Raw genomic sequence first — 23341 nt, forward strand, 5'->3', positions numbered from 1 at the left:
ATAAAATGTTGCGTGCATTTTCTTCTTTTTTTGGTCCACCCCCGCTATTTTCTGTGGTTTGCTCCAAAAATGCCACAAAATTTCCCATAAGCCTTCAGTGTGGGCCGTTTTATTGGACACAAATGATGGGGGTGGACATTTTTGTCATACAATTTATTTCAAAATGCGATGAACAATAAAAGGGTACTCACTTGTTATAGAATCATATTAATACTGAAAAAGTATCAATTTCTATCCTTCAATATGTGTCTTTAGTTGTCTACATCGCCTGTGCTTTTAAATTCACTGAGGAGAATGGACTCTTCCGATAAGAAGCTACCCAAAATGGACTCCTGCGTAAATGTCGAGAGAGAAGTGGACAAAGTTTTGTCTAAATTTGCGGCTGTGGGTGATCATAGCAGCAGGACCTTACAGGACCTAGTAGAACATATATCTAACATTAGGAAGGAGCTCTCAGAAGGTGAGTTTGTAATGGCTTTTGTGTTAGAAAATCGGTTTGAACTCACAGGAAGAGGGAGGGGGGGAAGACTGAACTGTGAACAAAGAAATCGTTGAGATAATTTCAATTTGACAATCCAAGAAACAGGTGTTGTGGGTTGCTATTTTTGTTGTCTACTCTTCGGGATATTTCGAAAGTGAATCTATCCGTATCTAAGGCACCATTTCCCCCTCTCTATTATGTTTTCTGGGTCCCAAACTCCGTATTTTCGACGTATGAAATATGTCTATTTTTATCATCCTTGGTTGTTGGAAGAGACAAACGGTGAGAAAAGTAACACCAAGGGACATAATAAATTTTCGTGTAGCGTCAGGAATACGCCCATCTTAAACATATTTATACATTTGTCACAAATGAAAAACATAAAAAAAAATCTAATTTCATGTTCATTACATTCAGCAAGGACGTTATATTGCATTCAGCCATTACAGTGCTATATAAAATTATGAGCATAGACATTTGCACAAAATTTGAACCCCATCTAATCTTAATCTTACTTCTGGTGCCTTGATTCCTTCCACCAGGGTCATCTCTGCCCATGAAATAACATGGAACAACAACTTGCCAGACAAAGTACTAAAGCAAAATTATGAAAAATTGCGTGCGCTACTACTTAGTGGCTGAACGTTTTTGTGAGTCATAACACCAGACTCCAAACTGGCACCTGTATTATCAATGATGTCACGGTCAGAAAGTTACTCAGTCAGAGTCAGAATCAAGAACTAGAAGAATAATTTGTTATATTTGATATTCAAAAGGATGTATATTTCAAAGTAATTCATACAAACATCTTTGTTCATTGAAAAGTACTTATGATGGTTAATTGTAATCTTCAAAACTGTTTTATTTTAGTGTCATTGTAGACGTGAATTTAAGCACTAAAATGCTGTTTAATTCTAATGACAGGTAACAATGACTCAGATGTGACAGCCACCCAGTCCCTGGTGCTGAACCAGTGTCTGAAGAAAGTGAAGGACACCTGTCAGCGCCTGTCCAATGACCACAAGGACCTTCACAGCTCTGTGTCCAAAGTGGGCAAAGCCATTGACAGGGTGAGGACTGTTTTACTAAACTTCTAGTTTCCTTTTGGTTTGTGCATACTCATGACATAGAATAGTTTATACTATAGAATAGATACATACTTTTAACTACAGAAGTACGTTTTGCTTTGCAGCAGAGTTAACTTAGTAGAGAGAATGATGATCCTAAGTTCCTAACTATTTGTTACAGTAAACAATTCAACCAATTGTAGCATGGTTATTACTAGTGGCGTTTCGACCAATGAAACAGTGGCAGGCTAGCAGCATGTCTATCAAATATTTGGATTTCTAAGATTTTGTGTTGTACATTTTTAAAGAGATGGATGGGGCTATGGAATTGTTATTTTCATTGGGGTGGCTGTGCTCATGCAAACAGGCTTCCTGGGAGTATCATCCGGGAAATCAAAGCGGAATATCATTGTCTTGTACTGTTATGGAGGAGAGTGAGAAAGCCCCACAGATTTTGAGTGATTTTTGCTCCCTCTGGTTACAGAACTTTATCCAGGATATCAGCGCCTGTTCTGTAGAAGGTGCATTTGTTGGGGTAGAGAAACGATCGTTGCTGAATGAGGTTATCTGTGAGCACTTCTTCCGTCAGGGCATGTTGGACATTGGCGAGCAGCTGATCCAGGTGAAACAGATTCTTAGCCAAACTGCATTTGGTTACTAGTACTAATACTATTGCATACTACTTCTATTATACAATATATTCAAATTCTTGACACTACTTACTTAGATGTCAGAAAAAATAGTTACACTTGTTGAAAATGTAGCCATAGAATATCAGATTTAAGCTCTGAAAACAGACAATAAGGTTTGTGATTATGTTTTACTGGCAGTCTACCTTACTTTTGTTTTTGATGATGTTTTCTGTGCACTTACATGTACAGGTACTCCCTAAAAACAATTGAGCTATTAACATCGAGCAGATTAAAATTGGACTGAGCAGAGCACTTTGGACTAATGCTTGTAGCTTTTCACAGACTACACCTATATATCAGATATTTTGTGAACATGTATATTGAAAGGTAATTGATATGTAGAATGCAATTAGATGTCTCCAGGAACAATGTCAATTCTGCAGAATTCTGCAGAATTCTGGCTTAAGTTCCCAGAATTCTGCAGAATTCTGCAGAATTGACGTTGTTCCTGGAGACATCTAATTGCATTCTACATATTAATCAGCTTTCAATATACATTTTCACAAAATATCTGATATATAGGTGTAGTCTGTGAATAGCTACAAGAATTTGTCCAAAGTGCTCTGCTCAGTCCAATTTTAATCTGCTCGATGTTTATTATGTTTCTGACTTGACTGTTACTGTGTTCTGTGTTCTGACTGCCATTAAAATTGTCAATTAAGATTGTTATTATTGTATGATAACTAATGCCAATGTACCATACCTCTTGGTTTGCTTGCAGGATGCCAGACTGCAGATTGATGAGGCACAGAAGGAGCCATTTTTTGAGCTGAACAGGATTCTTGAGGCCCTGAAAGAACACAACCTCTTCCCTGCTTTAGAGTGAGCATTTGTATCCTATGAGTGTGATGTTTTGTTCAAGTTGATGTTATGAGAATTTGGAAGTAGACAGCAGTGTTTAGCTATGAAAATCATAAGAACAGGTTGACAGCTTATTTTCTTTTCCTTAGGTGGGCAAAGCGAAATCGTGAACGGCTGCAGCAGCAAAGCAGTGCATTGGAGTTTAAATTGCACAGGCTGCACTTTATTGAACTGCTGAAAGGGGGCCCTGCTAGACAGATGGAGGCACTGCTGTACTCAAGGAATTTTGAGCCCTTTGCATATCACCATGCAAAAGGTTTGTTGAGGGTCTTTATGTTTGTTGTGGAAAAGATGATGTGCTGTAAAAAAACAATTTTCAACTGTCATACTGGATGCCAATGTAGATGGCCATATAGCTAATTGATCTCTAGATTTTACCAACAGAGATTTGATCAGCAAATTGGAAGAGCTCTACATCCAATAAATGCTTTTTTTCAAACTAGCTGATGTACATATGTGCATATCTTTACCAACTTGGCTAACATTCTATATACTTACAAAAAGATCTTCACAATGTCTCACTTTAACATTAACATCTAATGTAAGATGCTGCAGATTTAAGAGAAACATTTCAAAATGCTCTCGTTTTTACTGTCGCCTGTGTGCATAATGCTTTTTGTTGTTATGAGGCTGTAATTCAATGTAATGATGCTGTAGTTGCTTTTTGTGCTGTTGTTGTTGTTATTGTTTGTGCCTATGTCTATATTTCTGTACCCCAGAGATCCAGACGTTGATGGGCAGCCTGCTGTATGTACAACAGGGTGTTCACAACTCCCCCTACCTGCACCTGCTGGACCCCATCCACTGGCTGGACATCTGTGATGTCTTCACCCGCGACGCCTGCCAGCTGCTCGGCCTGTCTGTGGAGAGTCCGCTCAGTGTAGCGTAAGTTCTCAGCTTATGTACAATGTGCTGGCAGAAGTTTTCCTTACTTCAAATCAGTGTTTCCGCCAGACCTCAGCTGGGAGGCCGTCCACCTTGGGGCGCGAAAACCGCGAAAACTAAATTTAATTAAAAAACCGCGAAAATTAATTTTAATTGTAAAACCGCGAAAATTAAATTCAATTGTATACCGCGAAAATTCGCAAGAAAAAACAAAACAACTAACGTCCGATAAAGTTCAGTGCCGTAACAACAAGGGTGTTTTGATTTGTGCTGTGTACCGAACGGGTACTACTACTTTTAAAAAGTTCCAGAAACGGTTCTTGGACTTTCAAAAAAGAAATAACATTTGTATATATTGTATTTTATGTTGTGGTATACTTATAAATCATCTAAAACCTTCCATAGATCGAGAAATTTGCGTTCAGAAATGACGAAAAACATCGTCTCTATCGGCGGCAATGTGCGTAATGGCGGCCGAAATCCCGCAATCTCCCGCGGCGACTTCTCGCGAGATCTGGGAAAGCTAGCGACGTCACGGGAAACTAGCGCTGTGATTGGCCAGGATAAACAACAAGCTCTCGAGCGCCATTTTGATTTAAATTGGAGCGTATTTATCCCGAAAATTTCTGCCGTTTTCTGAGATTTTGCGGGCTCAAAACTCATATCAAAAGGAACCAAAGTTATACTTGATGTTTTTTACGTCCAGCACCTCTTATGTGAACACTTTATTTTTCCGCTGTGTTGCCGATAACGAACTTGAACGAGGTCGGGGATTTCCCGGGCCGAGCACCCGGGCCGGTGGGCACATGTTTCTGATTGTGTTTTGTTTTGTTTACGATGATTGACGATGAAAACAGAGACTAAAGTTGTTAATCTAGACAAAGTTAGTGTGCTGTCTTATTTCTCCCAATAACAAAGTTTAGTTTGGAGTGTTATACTTATAGCGAGATCCACCTACCGCCAAGTTTTCGAAATGTGACGGCAAATTCGCGTAACTGAGACCTTGAAAAACGGGTTTTGATGCGATTATCGTATGCGAAAGGCCGCCGACACACATTGTCAACAATCATAACAATAGCAAAACAAACAGTGAGCGGCTTTCTGACTGTGGACGGCGTCCCCTAAGCCTCTAGCTTCAATACAAAACAAAAAACTGCGGTTTACATTTATCGACTTTGTACAGATTTCTCGGCAAAATGTGGGTCGCAATTTTTTTATGAGGACGGCCTCTGGTTGCGTTCAAGCCGTCCAAAACGAAATGAGACCGTCATTGGACGGGTGGACGCCCCTCTGGCGGAAACACTGCTTCAAATCGTTGTTCAGAACACGTATAAAATGAACTCTGTGGAGTTCATTAAGTCTTGCTTGTATTGTGCAAGACATTTCTGTACAGAAAATGTGTACTAGTACTAATGGTTGAAGTACTTAGGAGTAAGCTGCTCTACCTATGTAGCATGTGCTTTTACAAAACATTCTATTGTTAAAGACAAGTATACTTATAATTAGTGCAAATAGTGTAGTGTAAGTTTCCTTCATTTACCATTAACTTTGCCGGCCCCATTACATCAGTTTGGCCTTATGGTAACAACATAGCCTTAATCCGTGTTAAGCACAACTCATTCCTATACATGAACAATATACTTTTATTTATTGACCTGTCTTCTTTCCTGGTAACTCTTGTGTCATCCCACATTACAGATTTGCCGCAGGCTGCATCTCCCTTCCATCTCTCCTGAACATTAACCACGTCATGAAGCAGCGACAGTGCACCAATGTGTGGAACCAGAAGGACGAACTGCCTGTGAGTACAGCACAGTTAGGGAGGAATATCCCATTGTTTAAGACCCATGGAAAGACCTTATGTGTAGCGCTTTTTCATTAGCTAGTAATGTAATGCGGCTTCACTACAGCTTACATATTAAGCCACTCTTCTCTTCTTTTACCTGCAGATAATGAAATGCAAACTTAAGTGCTGTTTGGCTTTGTACCATGCATTTATCACTGAAAATTAAGGGAATATGTAAATTCAAGACTACAGGGTTTAGAGTGTATTATCTATGGTCTTTACCATACCATGTACCATGTATGATGTACAGATATCCTAAGATAGTAGTGCAACAAACATAAATGCCATTGACCTTTTTTTGGAGGGGGAGGATAACTTTTCTAGAAGCCATGAGTGCTTCAATCCGAATTCGCATCATGCACTGACACTTTAGTAGCAATAGTAACAATAGTACCCCACCACTGCCCTACAGATTGAGATTGACCTTGGCGGGGAGACACGTTACCACTCCATCTTCGCCTGCCCGATCCTCCGACAGCAGACCACGGAGACAAACCCTCCTGTACGGTTGGTCTGCGGTCATGTGATCTCCAGAGATGCTCTCAATAAGCTGAACACAAATAACAAGTAGGTGGTTTGGCATACTATGGCTGTTATTCTAGGCTTTGCTGTTGGATTTTACTGGTGAAACCATAACGGGAGGGGGCCATACTTCGACAGGGGTCCAAATTTCGTGAGGTTTTAAAAATCATTGTTGCGGAGAAATGCATAGATGCCTGCACATGAGAAGTACGACTAGCTGTAGACTAAACCTTGTTGTAAATAACTACAAAGGCGGGGTATGTGTCGAAGTTAGCAAGTCCCACAGATAACGATTGAAAAACTTGCACAAGTTTGACGCCTTCCGTGCAAGTTGACGAGCGAACGTATCGAGACCATGGCCCGGAAACTCTTGAATTATTCTTTGCAAAATACGACATGTGAAAAAATACCACCACACATAGAAATGATGTTTATTAGCCTTCCGAAAAATAATACCTGTGTTCTGTCTTGCCTTTAACTGGGTTGGATATAAGGAGCTAAAATGATGCCACAATGTTCAACGCAGTCGGGGCCCCGCCATTTTACTATCACGCACGAAGGCAGGCGAGCGATGCTCAACACGATGAACTTAGTCAACCCGTCCGTAGAGCGACAAACATTCAAGAAAAATCGATCCCTACCGACTAAAAAATCCTGTAGCCATTGCTGCTGCCAAAAGACCGGATGAAAAGGCAATCAAGGAAGCCGAAAAGCAAAAATGCCATCACAGTCCAACGTAAATAATGCGCTGCCGTTTTGCGGCAAGTTGGTCTCACCGTGAGAGGTAAACAATTGAACACCCCGTATTTGAATAAGTCGCGTAGTACAAAATATGACCCATATTTGGTACAGAAAAATAATAATGAAAACTTTTAGTGCTATTCTATTTGCATAAGTTGTTTAAAAATGCACGGTGATGGTCTGGTTGTTACTATGTCAGTGTTTGGACCCCTTTTTTGTGTTGGAATGTTCTGCTAGGACGCAAGCCGAAAACCTGCCGTAAGTTTCGTGCGCTGTCAAAGTACAGTGCGGAACGCTACCGTTAAATAAAATATATATCTGTACAGCTTCAATCACAGTTATATGGATGTATACAAGATCTTAACTTGTTTTTTATGAGTTCACTGTAAAATGTACAATGACAAAAGCCATGTGCATCCACCTAGAACGGCTGTCGAAGTGTGGCCCCCTCCCGTTACAGAGTTTTGACTGAATGACCATACTGTGAATGTATAAAACATTGTTGTATTCTAGTGAAGCCATGTTCCCTGTGCCAAGTGGCCGTGTCTAACAGCTATTTTATTTTTATTTTCCTGCAGGGTGAAGTGTCCGTATTGCCCCATGGAACAGAATGCTGTCGACGCCCGTCCGGTCCAGTTCTAAGCTATCACCCCATGATGTGTACATACTGTACAGCAAATATATAAACTACAGAGTCCAACCTATATATAACATTATTTAAGTCCTAGGCTGTGAATGTACATGTATCAATATGTCAGAGAAATTGTGTCTTACTGAAACATCTGCCTCCTCTGCTACCTCCTCTTCACTCAGCTCCTGGTAATTTGGCAGGGACAAGTCTATTTTTTACACAACCATCTTGTAACTCCATAGACTACAATTTAAACTTGGATTGTGCAAAGGAAAATCGTGATGCATCTAGCAATGTCAATAACCAGGGTAAACAGTGTGGTAAACTTGACTTTCAAACAAAACAGAAATTGAAAACTTTGCTGACTCGCGTACTATAAGCAGCCTTGTCTTGCATTGTTTGTGAAGCAGCTGACCTGTCTAAAAGATGTAGTGAAAGGTTTATGTATGTACTTACTGTGAACTCTTGTAGGATTGCTGCAGGTGATATTGTAGGATTTCACTGTTCCAAAAAAACTGCTTATAGGAGCACTTCACAGGGTAGTAGAACCTCATGGTGGCTTGCTTTAGAGCACTGGGTTACATGTATATGGTATGAAGTATGATGCACTGGTCTCACCACGGTGGGTTGGATTTATATATAGCAAGGCATAATGCACTGGTGGCAGATTACCAAGTAAATGTTATTATATAGACAAGCAGGATGAACTATTGAGAGGCTCCCTTTAATGGTGATTAAATCTCTGTCCTAATGCAGAAATGGTGCATGTCTTCAGTTGAGCGCCAGAAATATCTGAAAACTGTTTGGGCCAATGGCCACCATTCTAATAAAAAGCATTATCGTAGCAGAACACCGTATTTATGTGCGACCCCCGGGGTCCATGACCAGGCTACATACGTAGTACAGATAAAATGTTGAATGCTGGCTAGAAAGCCTTGAGAAGCAGCCAGATATAACCTGTGCTGACGTGTGGTCAAGGAAGGTGTCGACTTTGTTATTTGGAATGTGAAAGTTTTCTCTGTCTTGCACATATGAGACCCATTAGGCAACTGCCCTTCTAGTGTGAGCCGGCTGCAGTTATGTGACCTCCGCAGAGTGGCGTTTCGAGTGAGAAGGTGAAAAGCTGACAATAATTTTTTATTTTGTGGCTTGTACCCTAATTCAAACATATTTGTTTTTGGTATTCCTGAAGTGCACCCTACTGTATGTTTTTGCGTGTTGAAGCCAGTCACCTTAGGCTGAAAACTGTGTTCTGCTACCTTATGTGGCCTTGAACACCACCTTACAGGTTATGTAATCTCACCTTCTAACTAAGGAATAGTCCACCACAGGTTTCTGCTGATAGTCATGAGGCTTACATTGAACAATATTCTAACATGTCTGTCAAATCATACCACACAAGACACAAGATAAAAAGCCATAAAAGTCTTTATTTTCTGATTGATACCTAAGAAAAATAAATTATCAGTCATCATTGATGATAATTTCATGATGAAATTGCCTAGAGTAGAAAGCATGGATAAATCATCATTGTCTGGAAATGTGTTACAACTTCAGTCCCTGCCGATCATGTGGGAGACCTTGGGGCGGTCTACACGGTAGATGTACTCAGCAGGGAGGAAGTAGCCCCTGTACTCCACCTCTTCAGGAGTGGTGTCGTAGTGGTAGTGGCCCCCCTCCCCATGATGGGAGAAACAGTGGGTATGCTCCACTCGCAGGTCCAGACCCTACAATGGGCATAAACAAAGGAGGACATATTACAATCGTATCATCCCCCTCACCTCATCTGTATCTGTTAAGCTTGTATAGCATGTGGTGTGGTACCAGTTGGTTACATTACACTGAACACTTTTGCACATCTAGTTGTGCATCTAGCTTTCAGTTATCAGCGTCACAGTGATGTTAATGTGACTACTGGATAGAATTTTACATGTACTTACAGGATCCCTGGACACAAACACGCTGAGGTTGATAAGAGGTCCGCTCATCTCAAAAAAGTTCAGCCAATTGTTGACATCCTCCTCAGACTGCAGGGGAGTCTTTGAGAATCCTGGCTGGAGGGGAAAACGAAGGATACTTGAAACATGATACCATGTCACCATTAAACAATTTGTTTGACCCATCACTACTAAAGTCATTGTCACACTGTCAACAATTCTTCTGCTGATCACCAGGTCATCAAGATTCAACTGTCATTCATATTTTTTGCCTAGAAGCTCTCAGCAAACATCGTCTGAACAATACAAACTGTGCAGTGATTGAGAGGACTCATACTGTTGTTCAGTTGTTGTAACTGTTGAGCTGTTCTCCTGATAACATAAACACGGTTTCTCAGAGGAAGCGTTGTCTTGGATCATGTCATACTTGTCAAACCGCAAGTGGCAGGTCTATGCAAACGGGGCATACAGTCAGAGCCGAGTGTTGCAATGCGGGGTGCCGCAGGGAAGTTGTTTGGGACCACAACTGTACAGTATTTACGTCAATGACATGTCCAGTACAGTAGAGAATGGGGAACTGGACCAGTATGCTGACGACAGTACGGTACATGCAGCAGGACGCACTGTACAGGACATAAGAACAAAGACTCTGGTGGATTTAGAATGTGTGGCTAAATGGTCGGACCACAACATGCTTAAACTGAACAACGGCAAGACAAAGACCATGCTGGTTGGGACGTCTAAGAAGACAAGAGTCGCACCTCCACTACAGTTGGAACTCGGGGCAGAGTTTACAACAAGTACCCACTGTCAAGCTTTTGGGAGTACATGTCGACCAAAACCTCACATTCGACAATCACATAGACCATGTTGTAAAGAACTGCAATAGGAGCATGGCGCAAGTGAACATGGTGAGGAAATTACTTCCGCGCAAACTGAGGATAAAACTGATTCAGGCCCTTGTACTGACACATCTAGACTACTGCAGTTCGGTGTGGGCGAGTACGTCTAGGAAGAAGATAAACCGGCTACAGGTCGTGCAGAACAGAGCGGCCAGGATCGCCCTTGGTTGCCACAGGTACACAAGCAGGGACGCGTTGCTGCAGACGCTAGGATGGCTATCCGTGAAAGACAGAATCCAGCAGAAAAGTGTAGTGACTTTTCGTAAGATAATGCAAAACAAACAACCAGTCTCTCTGTATAAACAGGTCAAAATGCAGTGCCATGGATATCAAACACGTTCATCAAAATCCCAAACTATCAGACTACCAAAGCCCAGAACAAACGCTCAAAAGAAAAGGTTCTTGTACAGAATGTCCAGCACATGGAATGGTTTGCAATAGATAATTGGTCCCATTGTATATATATATAAGCTCAGGTAGTCATTAAGTTATCTTTTATCAAGTGTGAATTTTATGTACATTGTATAGATTGTATGTGTTCCTGTGTATCAAGTTTTTGTCCTGTTATTTTGTTGATAAAGACCACAGGAAGAGTAGCTTCAATGTACTCCATTGTATGCTAATTGTGGATCTTAATAAAGTCAAAGTCAACACCTGTGACCTAACCACATATCTCACCATGATATGAATCTTGGCTTGACCTTTCTCCAGTAGGAAGGTGCCACCCAGAGCGACCGGTCTGTCTCCATACTGTTGCTCCAGGGTCTTCCGCATGCAGCTGACAAAATTCTCCTGTCCAGTACGAACTTTGGCTTTGACCTCCAGTACCTACACAAAGACATGAAAGTCCCTCAATGGAAATACAGGAATAAAAATAGCTCATCTATCTAGTAAGAATAGAACATTTCCTGACATTTTATATAAAACAGAGTTAGCTTTTGAACAGAAGTCCTTTGACCTCTAACCTTGCCAGGTTTGCCCTCGCAGAAGAACAGGTTAGCTAGTAGGCAGAAGTCACGGCACTGGTAGGTATCCTCATAGTGTTCCAGTATACATGTCCCATCCTAAACAACAAAAACATGTTACATGACTTGATTAATAGGCACACAGTACATAATAACAACATATCGTTAGGCAGAGCTCTTAGTATTGGTACATGTACTTGATGAACAGAAGCCCTATCCTAACTCTGAGCAGGGATCTGTTGTTGGTCTGACCTGGCTATAGCACCCAGTTTAAGTACTGAAACTCTAAGCCCTACTAGAAATGTCAAGTTTTAATATATCTGCCCAATCTGTGTTGTGTTACAACAGTTTTTTAAAAATAAAATGACCTCGAAAGCTTGTATATGTTTCATTTATGAGGGTAAAATCCCACTCAGGCTACTGCCTGCTTTTCAGGTGTCTTTGGGCACCTACAAAAACAAACAACATAATTGTGACCTACACACATCAACTTCGGAAAAACTTACCTCTGTGTTGACACGCGAGACTCTGGTCTGGTTGTTCCTGCTGTGGGCCCCGCCCGTGGTCCTGATGTTGGGCATCATCTAATGACAAAAGAACATGAATAGAACTCAGGTCAGTTACAGGGTGTTTTTGAAAGCCACTGAATTTTTTGGTGCGGTGTGCGTTGGTGCAAATCCTTCTGTCGGAAATGGTGATTCACTTCAAATCACCCGGATGGAGGCCTGGCGACCTCTGTCTCGTATCAGCGACATGGTGATCTACATCATTCACCCGGACGGGTGTGTCACCCCATAAGGGGCGGTATAACCCGTCGTTGTGCGAACATGTGCGAACATGTATATAGGGCTCCCTTGGAAATCAGTTACTACGTTAACTGAAGGGACTACCCTAAAGATCAATAAAAAAAACAAAAACAAAAAACAAAGAGGTTGAAAAAGATTATCTGAAACTTACAGCCATATTTGAGACAAAAGCAATGTGAATATGTTCCAAATGTTTCTTGAAAGAAAATGTGACTTAAGTATAAGATGTATTTATTCACCTCACAGTTGACCCCCACCACATGTGCAGCACCTGCACCAGCTCCCAGGACAAATGCACCTGGGAGATCCACCTGTCCTGCCACCTGCTCTAGGTTATACTTCTGTATATGTTGAGAAAATTACGAAAAAATTAACATAATTGTGCATCTGAACTTATCATATCTTGAGATAAAAGTCATAAAAAGGAGAACTATAGATAGTTTCTATGTATCAGAAATCCCTCCACTTCTTTCACTATGGACCACTCTATACGATAGGTGTATATAATGTACCACTGATGCCCAGCTAACCCACCTTGTCTAGTTGAGGGGAGGGAATGAGATAGGGCACTCCTCCAACATCAGCCACCCGAGGGCTGCCACATAATCCTGCACACAATACAACAGCATCTTCAATCACAGTCTGTAAGTCAACACAATACAGCACAGCACAGCATAGCCGCAGTGCAACTGTTAGTTTAAGGCTCCCGCTAATAGCTCCCGCGGGAGCCTGTGGGAGAGCGAGAAGTACACTCTACAAGTGTGAAGATCGGGGGCTACAGGTGTCGCCCTCTTCTTCTTCCCATGATGTCCAGCTGCCGAGTCAGGGTCAGAGGTCACCACAATGCACTATTTGATCAGCAGTCTAGTAGGAGAGGGGGTACTGGACACCTTTAGGATGAAAGTGGCCAGGGACGGGGACTGTACAGTGTCTTTGGACAAGGTGTTCCATTCTCGGATAGTCCTGGCGAGAAAGGAGTTGAGCCAATAGTTGGTGCGACCGGGGATATGCTGAAGCTGTCGACAAACCCTATCTACTTCTACTGCGAATTTCATAATATTTGTACGAATTTCATAGGGTTCGTGCAAATGCTTAGGCACCCCTGTCAAAGGGAGCCTAAAACCAACAGTCGCACTGTGGCTAAGCACAGCACAACACAACATGGGAGTTAGTGTTATCTACTAGCGCGATGAAGGCAGACTATGTCAGGACAGGACCGTTATATACGTCACAACATGATCACGATATGTACCGATGACGATAAAAGCTCATTGGTGGACAATTCTGCTGCCCGCAGCCACGTTATTTAACACTTTATGCACAGTAACTAGTACCTGGAGCTGCTAGTGTGAAGGGTGGCTGTGTCAGGTCAGGACAGTCCACAACTTTGACTTTGGCATCCAGATAGTTGGAACTTAGGCCAGCCTGCAGAACTGTGGGTGTGCACAGGAAAATCCAATAGTTAGGACAGCCCTCAATGGATCGATGGAACTCGATCATGAGATAGAGATAGACCACGCCCCCTATGACAAATTTCGGTTTTGGACTTTGTATACGTAAACTGTCACTTCGCCCTAAGACAATACTGGGAACATGTTTTCAGTGATAGTTCATTCGGTAGTGTTCTTGGCTTACTCCTGCGTAACTTAACACGACAACTGTCCCAAACCTGAGGCTAACTCGTCCAGCGGCGGCACGAACGCCTCCTTCCTGTCCACAGCCATCTCACGCTCCGCCATGATGGTCTAACCTTTGAACCTTCGGAGATACCACAAAGGATCTGAGGGGTGTTTTTTTTATATTCGTGGGCAGCTTTTGTGCTCTGGTCAAATATTTTGTCCAAGCATGATCAAAACAGCAAAACTGTATGAGAAACGAACTGTCTAAAAATTATCAAGGTAGAACAGAAAAACATAAACCTGACTGTGATAACAGCTGGTTGTATTAAACCATGGTGCTGATCATGCCATCCAGGCCTGTTCGTGTCTCATTCTGTAGGAATACGCTAGGGGGAGATGTGATAGTTACTACTTACAGATAGGTAACCTAGAATACACAAACCTCAGGGACTGCCTATAAATGCACCTAACACAACAGAAACCTATCAGCTGAAACTAGGCGTCAGAAGGACCACACCATACCAGAGACCTGACACATACATCAAGGTTCTCCTTCTGGACTGTTTTATTCTGTAATGTTTGTATCTCCAGTTACATCAAAGTTATGGAAAGTTCTGGCACATCAGTTATTGGGACTCTTACAATATTCACAGTCAATTTTTTTTCTTGATATCCATCAATTAAAACCTAATAGACTAACACTGTGACATAATTGACTACAATCAAAACATAAAAGAACACAATTTATCAGAAATGTGTATAATCATCTGCTGTATCAAAACGACACTATATTCTACATTTACTCCATGGGATGACCCATAACTGATTAGACATGTTAATATTACAGTCCTTTTTTTTCTACAAGTAATTTTTCTATTGCCATCTTTGACATCCATGATCTAGTCTGTCGCTCCACCCAATAACCAAACCAATTCCAGAATTCCCAGCCCACCCCCGACAGACTGATGGTTTGACTGCAGCACTAACATCACTGATACTCCTAGTGGCCCCTGACAGCAGGAGATTGTGTAACACAGGCTAGAAAGATGGACTATTGCAACAGGTACAGTTTATTTTTCAGTGATTATTTATGAAAATGTAACAGAAAAAATGTTGCAAGTGACTTAGATTTTATCATTATCAACAGTTATTAATGTCATAGTAACCAAAACTTACAAAATTCAGATTTATTCTATCTTCAGTCCCACTGATTTCTCCATGTAAACAAGGATTTTCACAACCATTGTGCATCCAGGTCATGTTAATGAGAAGTTCTCACCTAAACACAGTACTGTACTGTACTGTACTGGGACTTACTCATATGTGCACAAGAAACTAGGATATGCTCTTTTGTCCATAAGAAACACAACCCTAAAAAACTGTTAGATTGTTTTACCAACATAGTAGAGAAGACATATTTACTACACCTCTTTGTGTCAATTAATATTTGTCATCATGGCAATGTTAACAATTTATCCATCTTAGTGATTGTTCTTTACTGCTTCATCCATCTGTGACGATTAGCTAACTTGCTACTAGTTGTTTGAGGGCACAAGTAACAACACAGATACTTCACAACATAGTGTTATATCAGGTCATCTTTAAGAGTAGGACATGACTTCTTTCAGAAGCTTTCTTTTTATCCCTTTCTATCTGCCAGATGGTCTATGCAGGCCTTTACTGACGGAAGGAGGTGATGGTATCCGAGATGATGCTGATGCACTCTTTCAGCTGGTCCTCAGTGATAACAAGGGGTGGGGCGAAACGGATGATGTCACCGTGGGTGGGCTTGGCCAGGAGACCATTGTCACGGAGACGCAGGCACACCTTCCATGCGTCAAACTCTGCAACGCCATGAGAATATCAGTATCAACACATGAAAGCCATCATTTGTGTGTAATACAAGATATTGCCCTCCAGTCTTTTTCTTTAAGCTTGGTATGAACAGATATTGCTACAGGATTATACTTTAGGAAGGGTAACTCGCCTGGAGTGTCCTTGATCACGATGGCATTCAGCAGCCCTTTTCCTCGCACCAGAGTGACGATGTCACTGGGCAGTTTGCTGAGCTCAGCACGCAGAATCTGGCCAAGGTGCTCTGAACGCTCTGACAGCTTCTCCTCCTCAAGTACCTAATATGATGTCAATCAGGAAGCTGTAACTGTCATATGTTACCAGCAGTAACCATTTAAGTGTGTACCCTATACAACAACACAGCACATATGCAAATATATCTGACTCGGCAGCCACAGGGCTTATCAACGCAGTTCACTGTATCTTACTATGTTGTCCAAAACACTTAACATGGTTAATATAACCTTGATATAACACAATTGAATTGCAATTCTTTTTCCAACAGGTTTCTTACAAAATGTAGACGTCTAAACTCACCTCCAGTGCAGCAATGGCAACCTTACAGGCCAGGGGGTTCCCTCCGTAGGTCGAGCCATGCTCGCCTGGCTTGATGGTCAACATCACCTCATCATCAGCAAGTACACAGGACACCTACGGACAGGCAGGACAATTTAAGTGCATAGGACACCTACAAACAGGCAGAATATACAGGCTTTTCATTGACGTCACACTAATTATAATTTGAATCCTCTAATGACCATATTGGTGGGTAATTGAATCAAGCAGTAGCATCTTTGTGTACAGACGTATGCTGTAATCCAACATGGGGCAGGTGACGTCAAATGTAAAGCCTGTTTATAACATTTTGGACACTTATGTAAACTGACAAGTGTAGTAAATGACCACAGAACTGCTTTCATGCACAGATACAAGTAGCTGCTAAATCTGAACAGGTGAACTTGTCTACAGCATAATGCATACACCATCATAGTTTGTATTTACACAGCAATGATAATAAAATTTCTTTTAGATCACAGTAAGAAGTAGAAATAACTGTAGTGCATTTGTACAGTCTGGGTACTCACAGGCAGAACTCCACCAGACAGTGCCTTGCCCAACACAACAAGATCAGGACGGACCTCTTCATGGTCAACACAGAGACGACGGCCAGTTCTGCAAAGTCCTGTCTGCACCTCATCTGCAATCCACAGGACCTGGGCAGGGAAAAGTGGAGCAGTAAGATTTGTTCATGATACCATGGCATTGACATAACTTTTGGTCTGCTATCTGGTTATTTTTCTCCAAGTTCTTAATACTATTTCTAGAGCACCTCTGCACTACTTACATTATGTTTGGTGCAGAGCTCACGGACTCCCCTAAGGTACCCCTCGTGTGGCACCACAACACCAGCTTCTCCTTGGATGGGCTCCACCATAAATGCACACACGTTTGGATCACTCACAGCTTTCTGCAATATATAACTCATTGTTAAAATACAAGCAAGACCATATCAAGTTTATACACAAGTTTTGTTTGTAGAGTTTTCTGGATAAAGACATGCAACAAACTTGGTATAAAGGTACAAAAAGAAACAACTATAACACCCGCACAGAGTATCCAGAATGTTTCATTTGTTTAAAATGCAAATTCCAAGTCAATGCTAATGATCTTTCACCAAATAATTGTAACCTTTTGGAATAGTAAATTGTTTGAAAACCTTTCAGATACATGTATCTCTCTTTTTAAGCTGAATCCAATCAGTTACAAGCCAACCAGTTTACCGCAAAACAGAAAATAAGGTCTACACATACATGTTAATAAGTGTACACAGGGCTCTAGCCAGCGTCTGTTTTTCCGTCAATTGACGGAAATTTGCTGCGTGTGACGGAAAAATTTTAAAACCAATTCGTCAACTTTGACGGACAAAAATCTGATAAAAGCTCCTTGGTGGAAGCTACCCTTGGTGGAAGCTACAGGCGGCTTGGGTACGCCGTCTACGGCCGTAAAAGCCACACACTGTTTGTTTTGCTATTGTTATGATTGTTGACAATGTTTGTCGGTGCCCTTTCGCATACGATAATCCCATTAAAACCCGTTTTTCAAGGTCTCAGTTCAGTCTCTCTAACTCCTGGAATAGTGTTTTCGCCACAATGGGAATTGGCTGACGGAAAAAAATGTTGAGCTGGCTAGAGCCCTGAGTGTACAATGTATGGAGTATACTATACTATGTTAGTCTGTATGGGACCCATTATAACATGGACCTTCTTACCTCCAGTGCTCCAAGGTCATTGTATGGAATGAGGTCAAACCCAGGCATGTATGGACCGAACCCAGCGAAGCTGTCAGGGTCAGTAGAGCTGGATATGGCTGCTAACGTCCGCCCCCAGAAGTTCCCGTGGGCAAAGACAACACGAGCTTGGTTGTCAGGAACACCCTTCACATTGTAAGCCCACTTCCTGGCCAGCTTGCAGGCAGTCTCCCCACCTTCCACACCTGAAGACAGGGAGGTGGACATGGCACAGAATCTGTTTTCAGGGATCAGTCACACATGTACATAATATTATGTGTCCCCCTGTGACTAGTACTTAACATATCTGCTCAAAGAAGCCACAGGTTTAAACAACAGTAATGTCAGGTTCCCCAGCAGAAACAGTTACCATTGCTATTACCAGAACGACACCACCAGCAGCATCAGCAGCCATGTGCCTACCTGTGTTCATGGGTAGGACCTTGTCATACCCAAACAGTTTGGTCACATACTCCTCATACTCCCCAAGGGCATCGTTGTAGAATGCTCGCGAGGTAAGAGTCAGCTTGTCAGCCTGTTCCTTCAGAGCTTGGATGATCTTGGGATGACAGTGACCTTGGTTGACTGCACTGTAAGCACTCAGGAAGTCGTAGTATCGCTTCCCCTCCACATCCCAGACAAACACACCTAGAGAAGACGGTGATCAAATTATATATCTAAAAATGGGTAATAAATCTGACAGGAAACAAAAAGCTTAACTGTTTTTGTCAACATTGGTTTTCGGACACTTCAACATTTCCGATAGAAAGTGGTGCCTTGTCGCTGACCGACAGACTCAGTAGACATTTTGTGTCAAAATGTTATTTTTGGTTAAAAACATCAATACAATCAATTTTTTACAAAAAGGCTAAATTTGGGTCATACTTTGGGTCTAACAGATTTGTTTAAAATTTCAGCATGATACAACAGCAGATAGCTAGACTACCTACCCTTGGCCTTGCTCAGTGCCACAGGGAGTGGGTGGTAGTTGTGGGCTCCGTATCGTTCCTCCCGTTTGAAGACTTCCTCGGATTTCACCCCATACTGAGGCTCTGCAGCAGTGCTGGCGAACCTCACAGCCGCAGGCTGTATCACACGGAACTTCAGGCCTATTCTTGACAGCATGGTTCACCTGGGTCAAAGTACAATATCACAGTATGGGTTACCTGGGTGAAGGAACAATATTCTAGGGATATTAATATTATGCCTTTACCAAGTGCAATATCACTGCATCAGTCACCTGGTTCAGGATACCATTTCCCAACATAGGCTGCATGGGTACAACATCCTAACATGGGTCATACATTTGGATTACATGGCTTTGTGTTTTATACATAGACAGTAGATGTAAAATGTTGCAATGCAGCTACTGTATACAATCTTCCAGTCACACATTCCCAGCTTAGAACACAAATCTGTAATCCAACATCAAAATAAACAAACAAAAAATACATTTTACACTTCTGATATGGATAAACAGCATAAGCCTTGAACATCTACTTACTACTGGTATAAGGAATGGCCTTATTCAAAAGAAGGAAGACTGGCTAAATACTATGTGAGTAGCATCAGTAATAGGGAGTGAACTGTGTGCACAGAATACAAATTAATCTGCATGAATACAAACACTGTTTCTAGTCCTAAGTGAGGAACAAGAGGGCCCAAATTCCCACAGATATCAAGTACAAGCTCCCCTAATTATATCATACTTAATAGTGTAGATATCTTTATCACGCATCATGTAAAATGATTGATGTGTATGATACAGGGCAGATGTTTCATCATTTCTGGTTATTAACACATTCATGAATTCATTAGGATGAGAGTTTCCTGATGCAGAAAACCTCCCATTCCCACCTTAAGTGCACATCTGCCTTCACAGTTGTGATGATTGTGTGTCCTCTGATTAAGATCATAAAAACACATGAGCTGAAAAGGGACCTACAGCAAAGTCTGGTCTATTTCCTTTGGCTGACTTCTGCTAAATCCTCCTTCCAGATATTTTCTGGATGGAGTTTCCCAGCTATCACAACAGTGTTTTCAGTCTGCGCATAAATAGCAAGTATTCAAATCTACAGCCCTATTCTCCGCATTAAAAAGCTAATATGTGGTCAGCAGCAAAATGTGAAGGTTTCCGTGTAATGACACTGTATAAAAACAGTTTTTGTGTGATTAATTCTTGAGGACTTTGATCTCCTGTATATTTTCTGTGCTAATCTATAAAGTGGCAACTACCCATACTACTGTACTGGTATTGTAACCCAGGCCATTAATCATTCCACCAGCATATTTTAGGTCTGAGTGACACAGCCATAACCTGACACTTTTGGAGAATTAGATTGACATTGAACCTACCACTTACACATCTCAGTCTGTTCCAAGTCTGACCCAGGTAGCCACATCCCTACCTGTTATCATCAAGGCACTCACCACTAACACACCCCGCCTCGTCCCATGTCTGACCCAGCCACAGCCCTACCAGACACCAGAGGTTGAACCCACCACTATCACACCCACAGACTAATGGGTCACTTATAATACTGGAGTCCATTTAACACAATGGCCAGTCAAATAATGGCAGCTACAATGTCTACTGGAACGTTGCCAATTCTGTTTATATTGCGGGAGTGTTGCATCATTTCTATTTGGGCTGCAATCTAATTATCTGAGGAATGTGCTTTTACTGATGTTACTTAGTAGACCTAATAACTGGAGAGATTACTATAAATGCAGAAACTTTCCCGATGGTTTAATGTTCGCGGTTTTCGCGTTGGCCGCTTTACCGCAAACTTAAAACCACGGTGTACATTTTTCTATGGCAGTACAGTGCATGGTGCTATCGAGAATTTAAAACCACCGCATAAAGTCCCTTTTTCCCGCTACCGCGAAATTAAATCTCGGAGAAATTAAATGCATTTACAGTGGTATGGTCATGTGATGGATTTTGATCAAAAGGTATCCCATTATATTGAAGGAAGAGAATGAATGTTGAGTCTGGATGATTCTCAACCTTCTGTTAGACTGATTCAAAGTTAGCAATTCAAGTTCCTGCAGCAGAATGTTGAATTTCAATTGAAGGTGGGAACACTAAAAGATGATAGTGATATTGCCCTGCTGTTAGTGTTACACACAATCCCCGGTGGCAAATTTTTCCCTCTGCCGGCTGAAGTTCTTCCCCAGCTTATGTTACTGTTTTAAGCCACCGGAGGAATCTTCTTGGAGATTACGATCCCCCCCCCCCTTTTTTACCACAATGCTTTAATACTAGTATGACTCTAGCTTGTTGATGTTGGTCACCTACCCCCAAAGAAGAAGACTATACGAGTGCAAAGAATTTTGCGTCGTATTGCACTATCCTCCCATGAAAGTTTACCCCTTCAGTCAAAGACCATCGTTGTCTATTCTAGACCTGTACAACTCTGAGTCAATTTGTACTTGTAAACTGTGACCTTCAGAGTTTTTAGTTTTATGTCAGGTAGAAGTCTCCTTACTTACCTCATGTACAATTTGTCCCTATCCTCTCTCCAATGCCTGTGTAGAGTTGTCTGCTGTAGATTCACACAACATCTTGCCTTAAGGGTACTAGGGTTGATAAATTATATTGGTTCACCTAGCTTTTAAGTTTTCAAGTCCCGCCCCCTTTAGCTGCAGGCGACGGTTCGGTTAACCGGGTTAGGGGGCTCAGGGCTTGTCTTTTGCATGCAGTCTTTTATGTAATTTGGCTAATTGAAAAAATGTTGTTGTTGATGTTGTCCTTGTTTTAATAACGTCTATTATTTCGCTAGACGTGGTCTCCTGGTGCTGGATAACACATGGTTCAGATGCAAAAGACTAGCCCTATTAAAAAACCCAACTACCGCCCCCTGTGGTGTAAAGGGTTGTCTGTTTTTATAGACCTTGTTTTTATCTGTCAAACTAACCACATGGTATTCTTACCTTGTGCACTTTGTTGGTCTGTTAAGAAAAGCTGGTCAGACTGCAAAGATTGATTTCTTTTTTGCATGATTTCTTTTTTGCAGAATCACTTTGCGCAAAGGTGAAAGGTTGTGGAACATTCTAAATCTAATAGGGTGTTTCGTTTCAAAGAGACACCACTGATTTACACTATCTCATTTGACGTTCATTCAAAACATTAAATGAGCAAAATAATGATTTTAATACTTAGTTAACATAGATTGAAAGCAGATTGTAAGAATGTAACAGGTTGTTAGGTTATGAAATATTGTTTGACCACCTTAGCTCGCCCCCAATCATAGGCATCAGTTGAACCCATCCAAGTACACATTTTTCCATGACGTCAAAGAAAATCTCAACAACTTTCTAAACCAAACAACTTTCGATGACAAGAACACAGTTTTCTGACATGGAGAGAGAGAGAGATAAGGACGCTCGCAACTGAGTTCATGTCTTCTACGTCGTTGCAAGAACGCCCTTGGTCGTTGAGTTGTCGTTGCAGTCTATTGATGATGCCTCGTGGTTTACTCTACTCTACTCTACTCTACTCTTAATCGCCGCTGCGTCCATAATTTGCAGAGGTGGTCCGACATGGCGCGCTGGCCGAGGTTGGGCGGGGGCCGGGCCGGGGCGGGGTCGAGAAAGAGGAGAGGATCAGATCAGATGGTTGGAACTCTGGGGAAACCTCCACGCATCCCCCCTGTCCTAATCAACATGCATGTTTGTCACACCTGCGAGGCACGCGGCAATGATTGACAGCTTTGCATGGTGGCGGGGATTTTCCCGCCACGCTGTCCCACCGGAGGAATTCCCAAGGTTCCTAACAATCACTTCCTCAAAGCAGAACACCTGTACCTGAACTTCCGCTTTCTGAACAAGGAAGAAGGACAGGAGCTTCAGCAAGGTAAGACGGTTTAATAGATAATTCAATGACTAATAATTGACTATCGATTGTATTAAAGATTAACTGTTCTTTATGATTCATTATGATTTACTTTACTGTGATGTTGATTTACTTCACAAGCAAGTGATCCCTCTTCCACACTACAGCGAGGGAAATGCTATTTTGGCGATTTTAGCTCGATATATAATACTTTCAATGGTTTCTCAAATTATCAGATACATACATAGTACATACGTATTTGTGATATTGCCAAGGCAATATGCATGAAAATGAATTCTTATTTGCATACAAAAAAGATATTTAGGCCCTATTCACTACAATTACTGTCAGAAACCAAAACCCTGGTTTTTACTACTCTCCAAGCAGAGGAGGGACGCGGTTTGGCCA

The 23341-nt window shown here is 41.7% G+C and overlaps 4 protein-coding genes across 9 annotated transcripts in view; 2 read left to right on the forward strand and 2 right to left on the reverse strand.

Annotated features, from left to right (window-relative positions):
• The first annotated feature begins 116 nt into the window (after positions 1–116).
• Positions 117–8576, forward strand: LOC118414244 (E3 ubiquitin-protein ligase RMND5A-like). The gene is made up of 9 exons (XM_035818153.1): positions 117–460; positions 1406–1551; positions 2033–2170; positions 2962–3062; positions 3191–3357; positions 3821–3986; positions 5685–5787; positions 6245–6399; positions 7674–8576. Exons 1-9 carry the CDS (start codon positions 295–297, stop codon positions 7735–7737), a joined length of 1206 nt encoding a protein of 401 aa, XP_035674046.1. The 5' UTR covers positions 117–294; the 3' UTR covers positions 7738–8576.
• A 560-nt stretch (positions 8577–9136) lies between these two features.
• Positions 9137–14160, reverse strand: LOC118414245 (ester hydrolase C11orf54 homolog). Its single transcript, XM_035818154.1, has 9 exons — positions 14006–14160; positions 13671–13769; positions 12871–12944; positions 12576–12677; positions 12037–12114; positions 11531–11629; positions 11244–11393; positions 9667–9780; positions 9137–9453 (listed from the first exon to the last, which is right to left on the reverse strand). Exons 1-9 carry the CDS (start codon positions 14073–14075, stop codon positions 9280–9282), a joined length of 960 nt encoding a protein of 319 aa, XP_035674047.1. The 5' UTR covers positions 14076–14160; the 3' UTR covers positions 9137–9279.
• A 341-nt stretch (positions 14161–14501) lies between these two features.
• On the reverse strand, positions 14502–22098 carry LOC118414243 (ornithine aminotransferase, mitochondrial-like). 3 transcript variants are annotated; one of them, XM_035818150.1, is made up of 9 exons: positions 22033–22098; positions 19047–19228; positions 18520–18744; positions 18079–18302; positions 17155–17277; positions 16895–17023; positions 16347–16460; positions 15943–16087; positions 14502–15799 (listed from the first exon to the last, which is right to left on the reverse strand). In XM_035818150.1, exons 2-9 carry the CDS (start codon positions 19219–19221, stop codon positions 15633–15635), a joined length of 1302 nt encoding a protein of 433 aa, XP_035674043.1. In that variant the 5' UTR covers positions 19222–19228; positions 22033–22098; the 3' UTR covers positions 14502–15632. The 3 variants fall into 3 exon arrangements, with proteins under 3 accessions (XP_035674043.1, XP_035674044.1, XP_035674045.1); XM_035818151.1 differs by lacking the exon at positions 22033–22098 and adding an exon at positions 21592–21739; XM_035818152.1 differs by lacking the exon at positions 22033–22098 and adding an exon at positions 20527–20636.
• A 549-nt stretch (positions 22099–22647) lies between these two features.
• LOC118414240 overlaps positions 22648–23341 on the forward strand; it is a 25990-nt gene continuing 25296 nt past the window's right edge. For 2 of the 4 annotated variants that reach the window (XM_035818142.1, XM_035818143.1), the window contains exon 1: positions 22650–22954. The gene's annotated coding sequence lies outside the window, so the exon portion shown is untranslated. Of the gene's footprint in view, positions 22955–23341 lie in introns of all 4 variants that reach the window. The other 2 variants (XM_035818144.1, XM_035818141.1) reach the window with 2 other exon arrangements.

The sequence above is a fragment of the Branchiostoma floridae genome, chromosome 4 (assembly GCF_000003815.2).
Source record: "Branchiostoma floridae strain S238N-H82 chromosome 4, Bfl_VNyyK, whole genome shotgun sequence".
Taxonomy (NCBI): domain Eukaryota; kingdom Metazoa; phylum Chordata; class Leptocardii; order Amphioxiformes; family Branchiostomatidae; genus Branchiostoma; species Branchiostoma floridae.

Bases quoted from the DNA above. Each gene is read 5' to 3' on its own strand.
- LOC118414244 (XM_035818153.1), top strand. From the start codon at position 295: ATGGACTCTTCCGATAAGAAGCTACCCAAAATGGACTCCTGCGTAAAT. The intron at 1,552-2,032 runs GTGAGGACTGTT...CTCTGGTTACAG, and splicing joins TGGGCAAAGCCATTGACAGG to AACTTTATCCAGGATATCAG. The intron at 6,400-7,673 runs GTAGGTGGTTTG...ATTTTCCTGCAG, and splicing joins AAGCTGAACACAAATAACAA to GGTGAAGTGTCCGTATTGCC.
- LOC118414245 (XM_035818154.1), bottom strand. From the start codon at position 14,075: ATGGCGGAGCGTGAGATGGCTGTGGACAGGAAGGAGGCGTTCGTGCCG. The intron at 11,630-12,036 runs GTAAGTTTTTCC...TTTGTTGTTTAG, and splicing joins TCTCGCGTGTCAACACAGAG to GATGGGACATGTATACTGGA. The intron at 9,781-11,243 runs GTGAGATATGTG...TTTCCCCTCCAG, and splicing joins AAGCCAAGATTCATATCATG to CCAGGATTCTCAAAGACTCC.
- LOC118414243 (XM_035818150.1), bottom strand. From the start codon at position 19,221: ATGCTGTCAAGAATAGGCCTGAAGTTCCGTGTGATACAGCCTGCGGCT. The intron at 17,278-18,078 runs GTAAGAAGGTCC...TATATATTGCAG, and splicing joins ATGACCTTGGAGCACTGGAG to AAAGCTGTGAGTGATCCAAA. The intron at 16,088-16,346 runs GTGAGTTTAGAC...ACATCATATTAG, and splicing joins TTGCCATTGCTGCACTGGAG to GTACTTGAGGAGGAGAAGCT.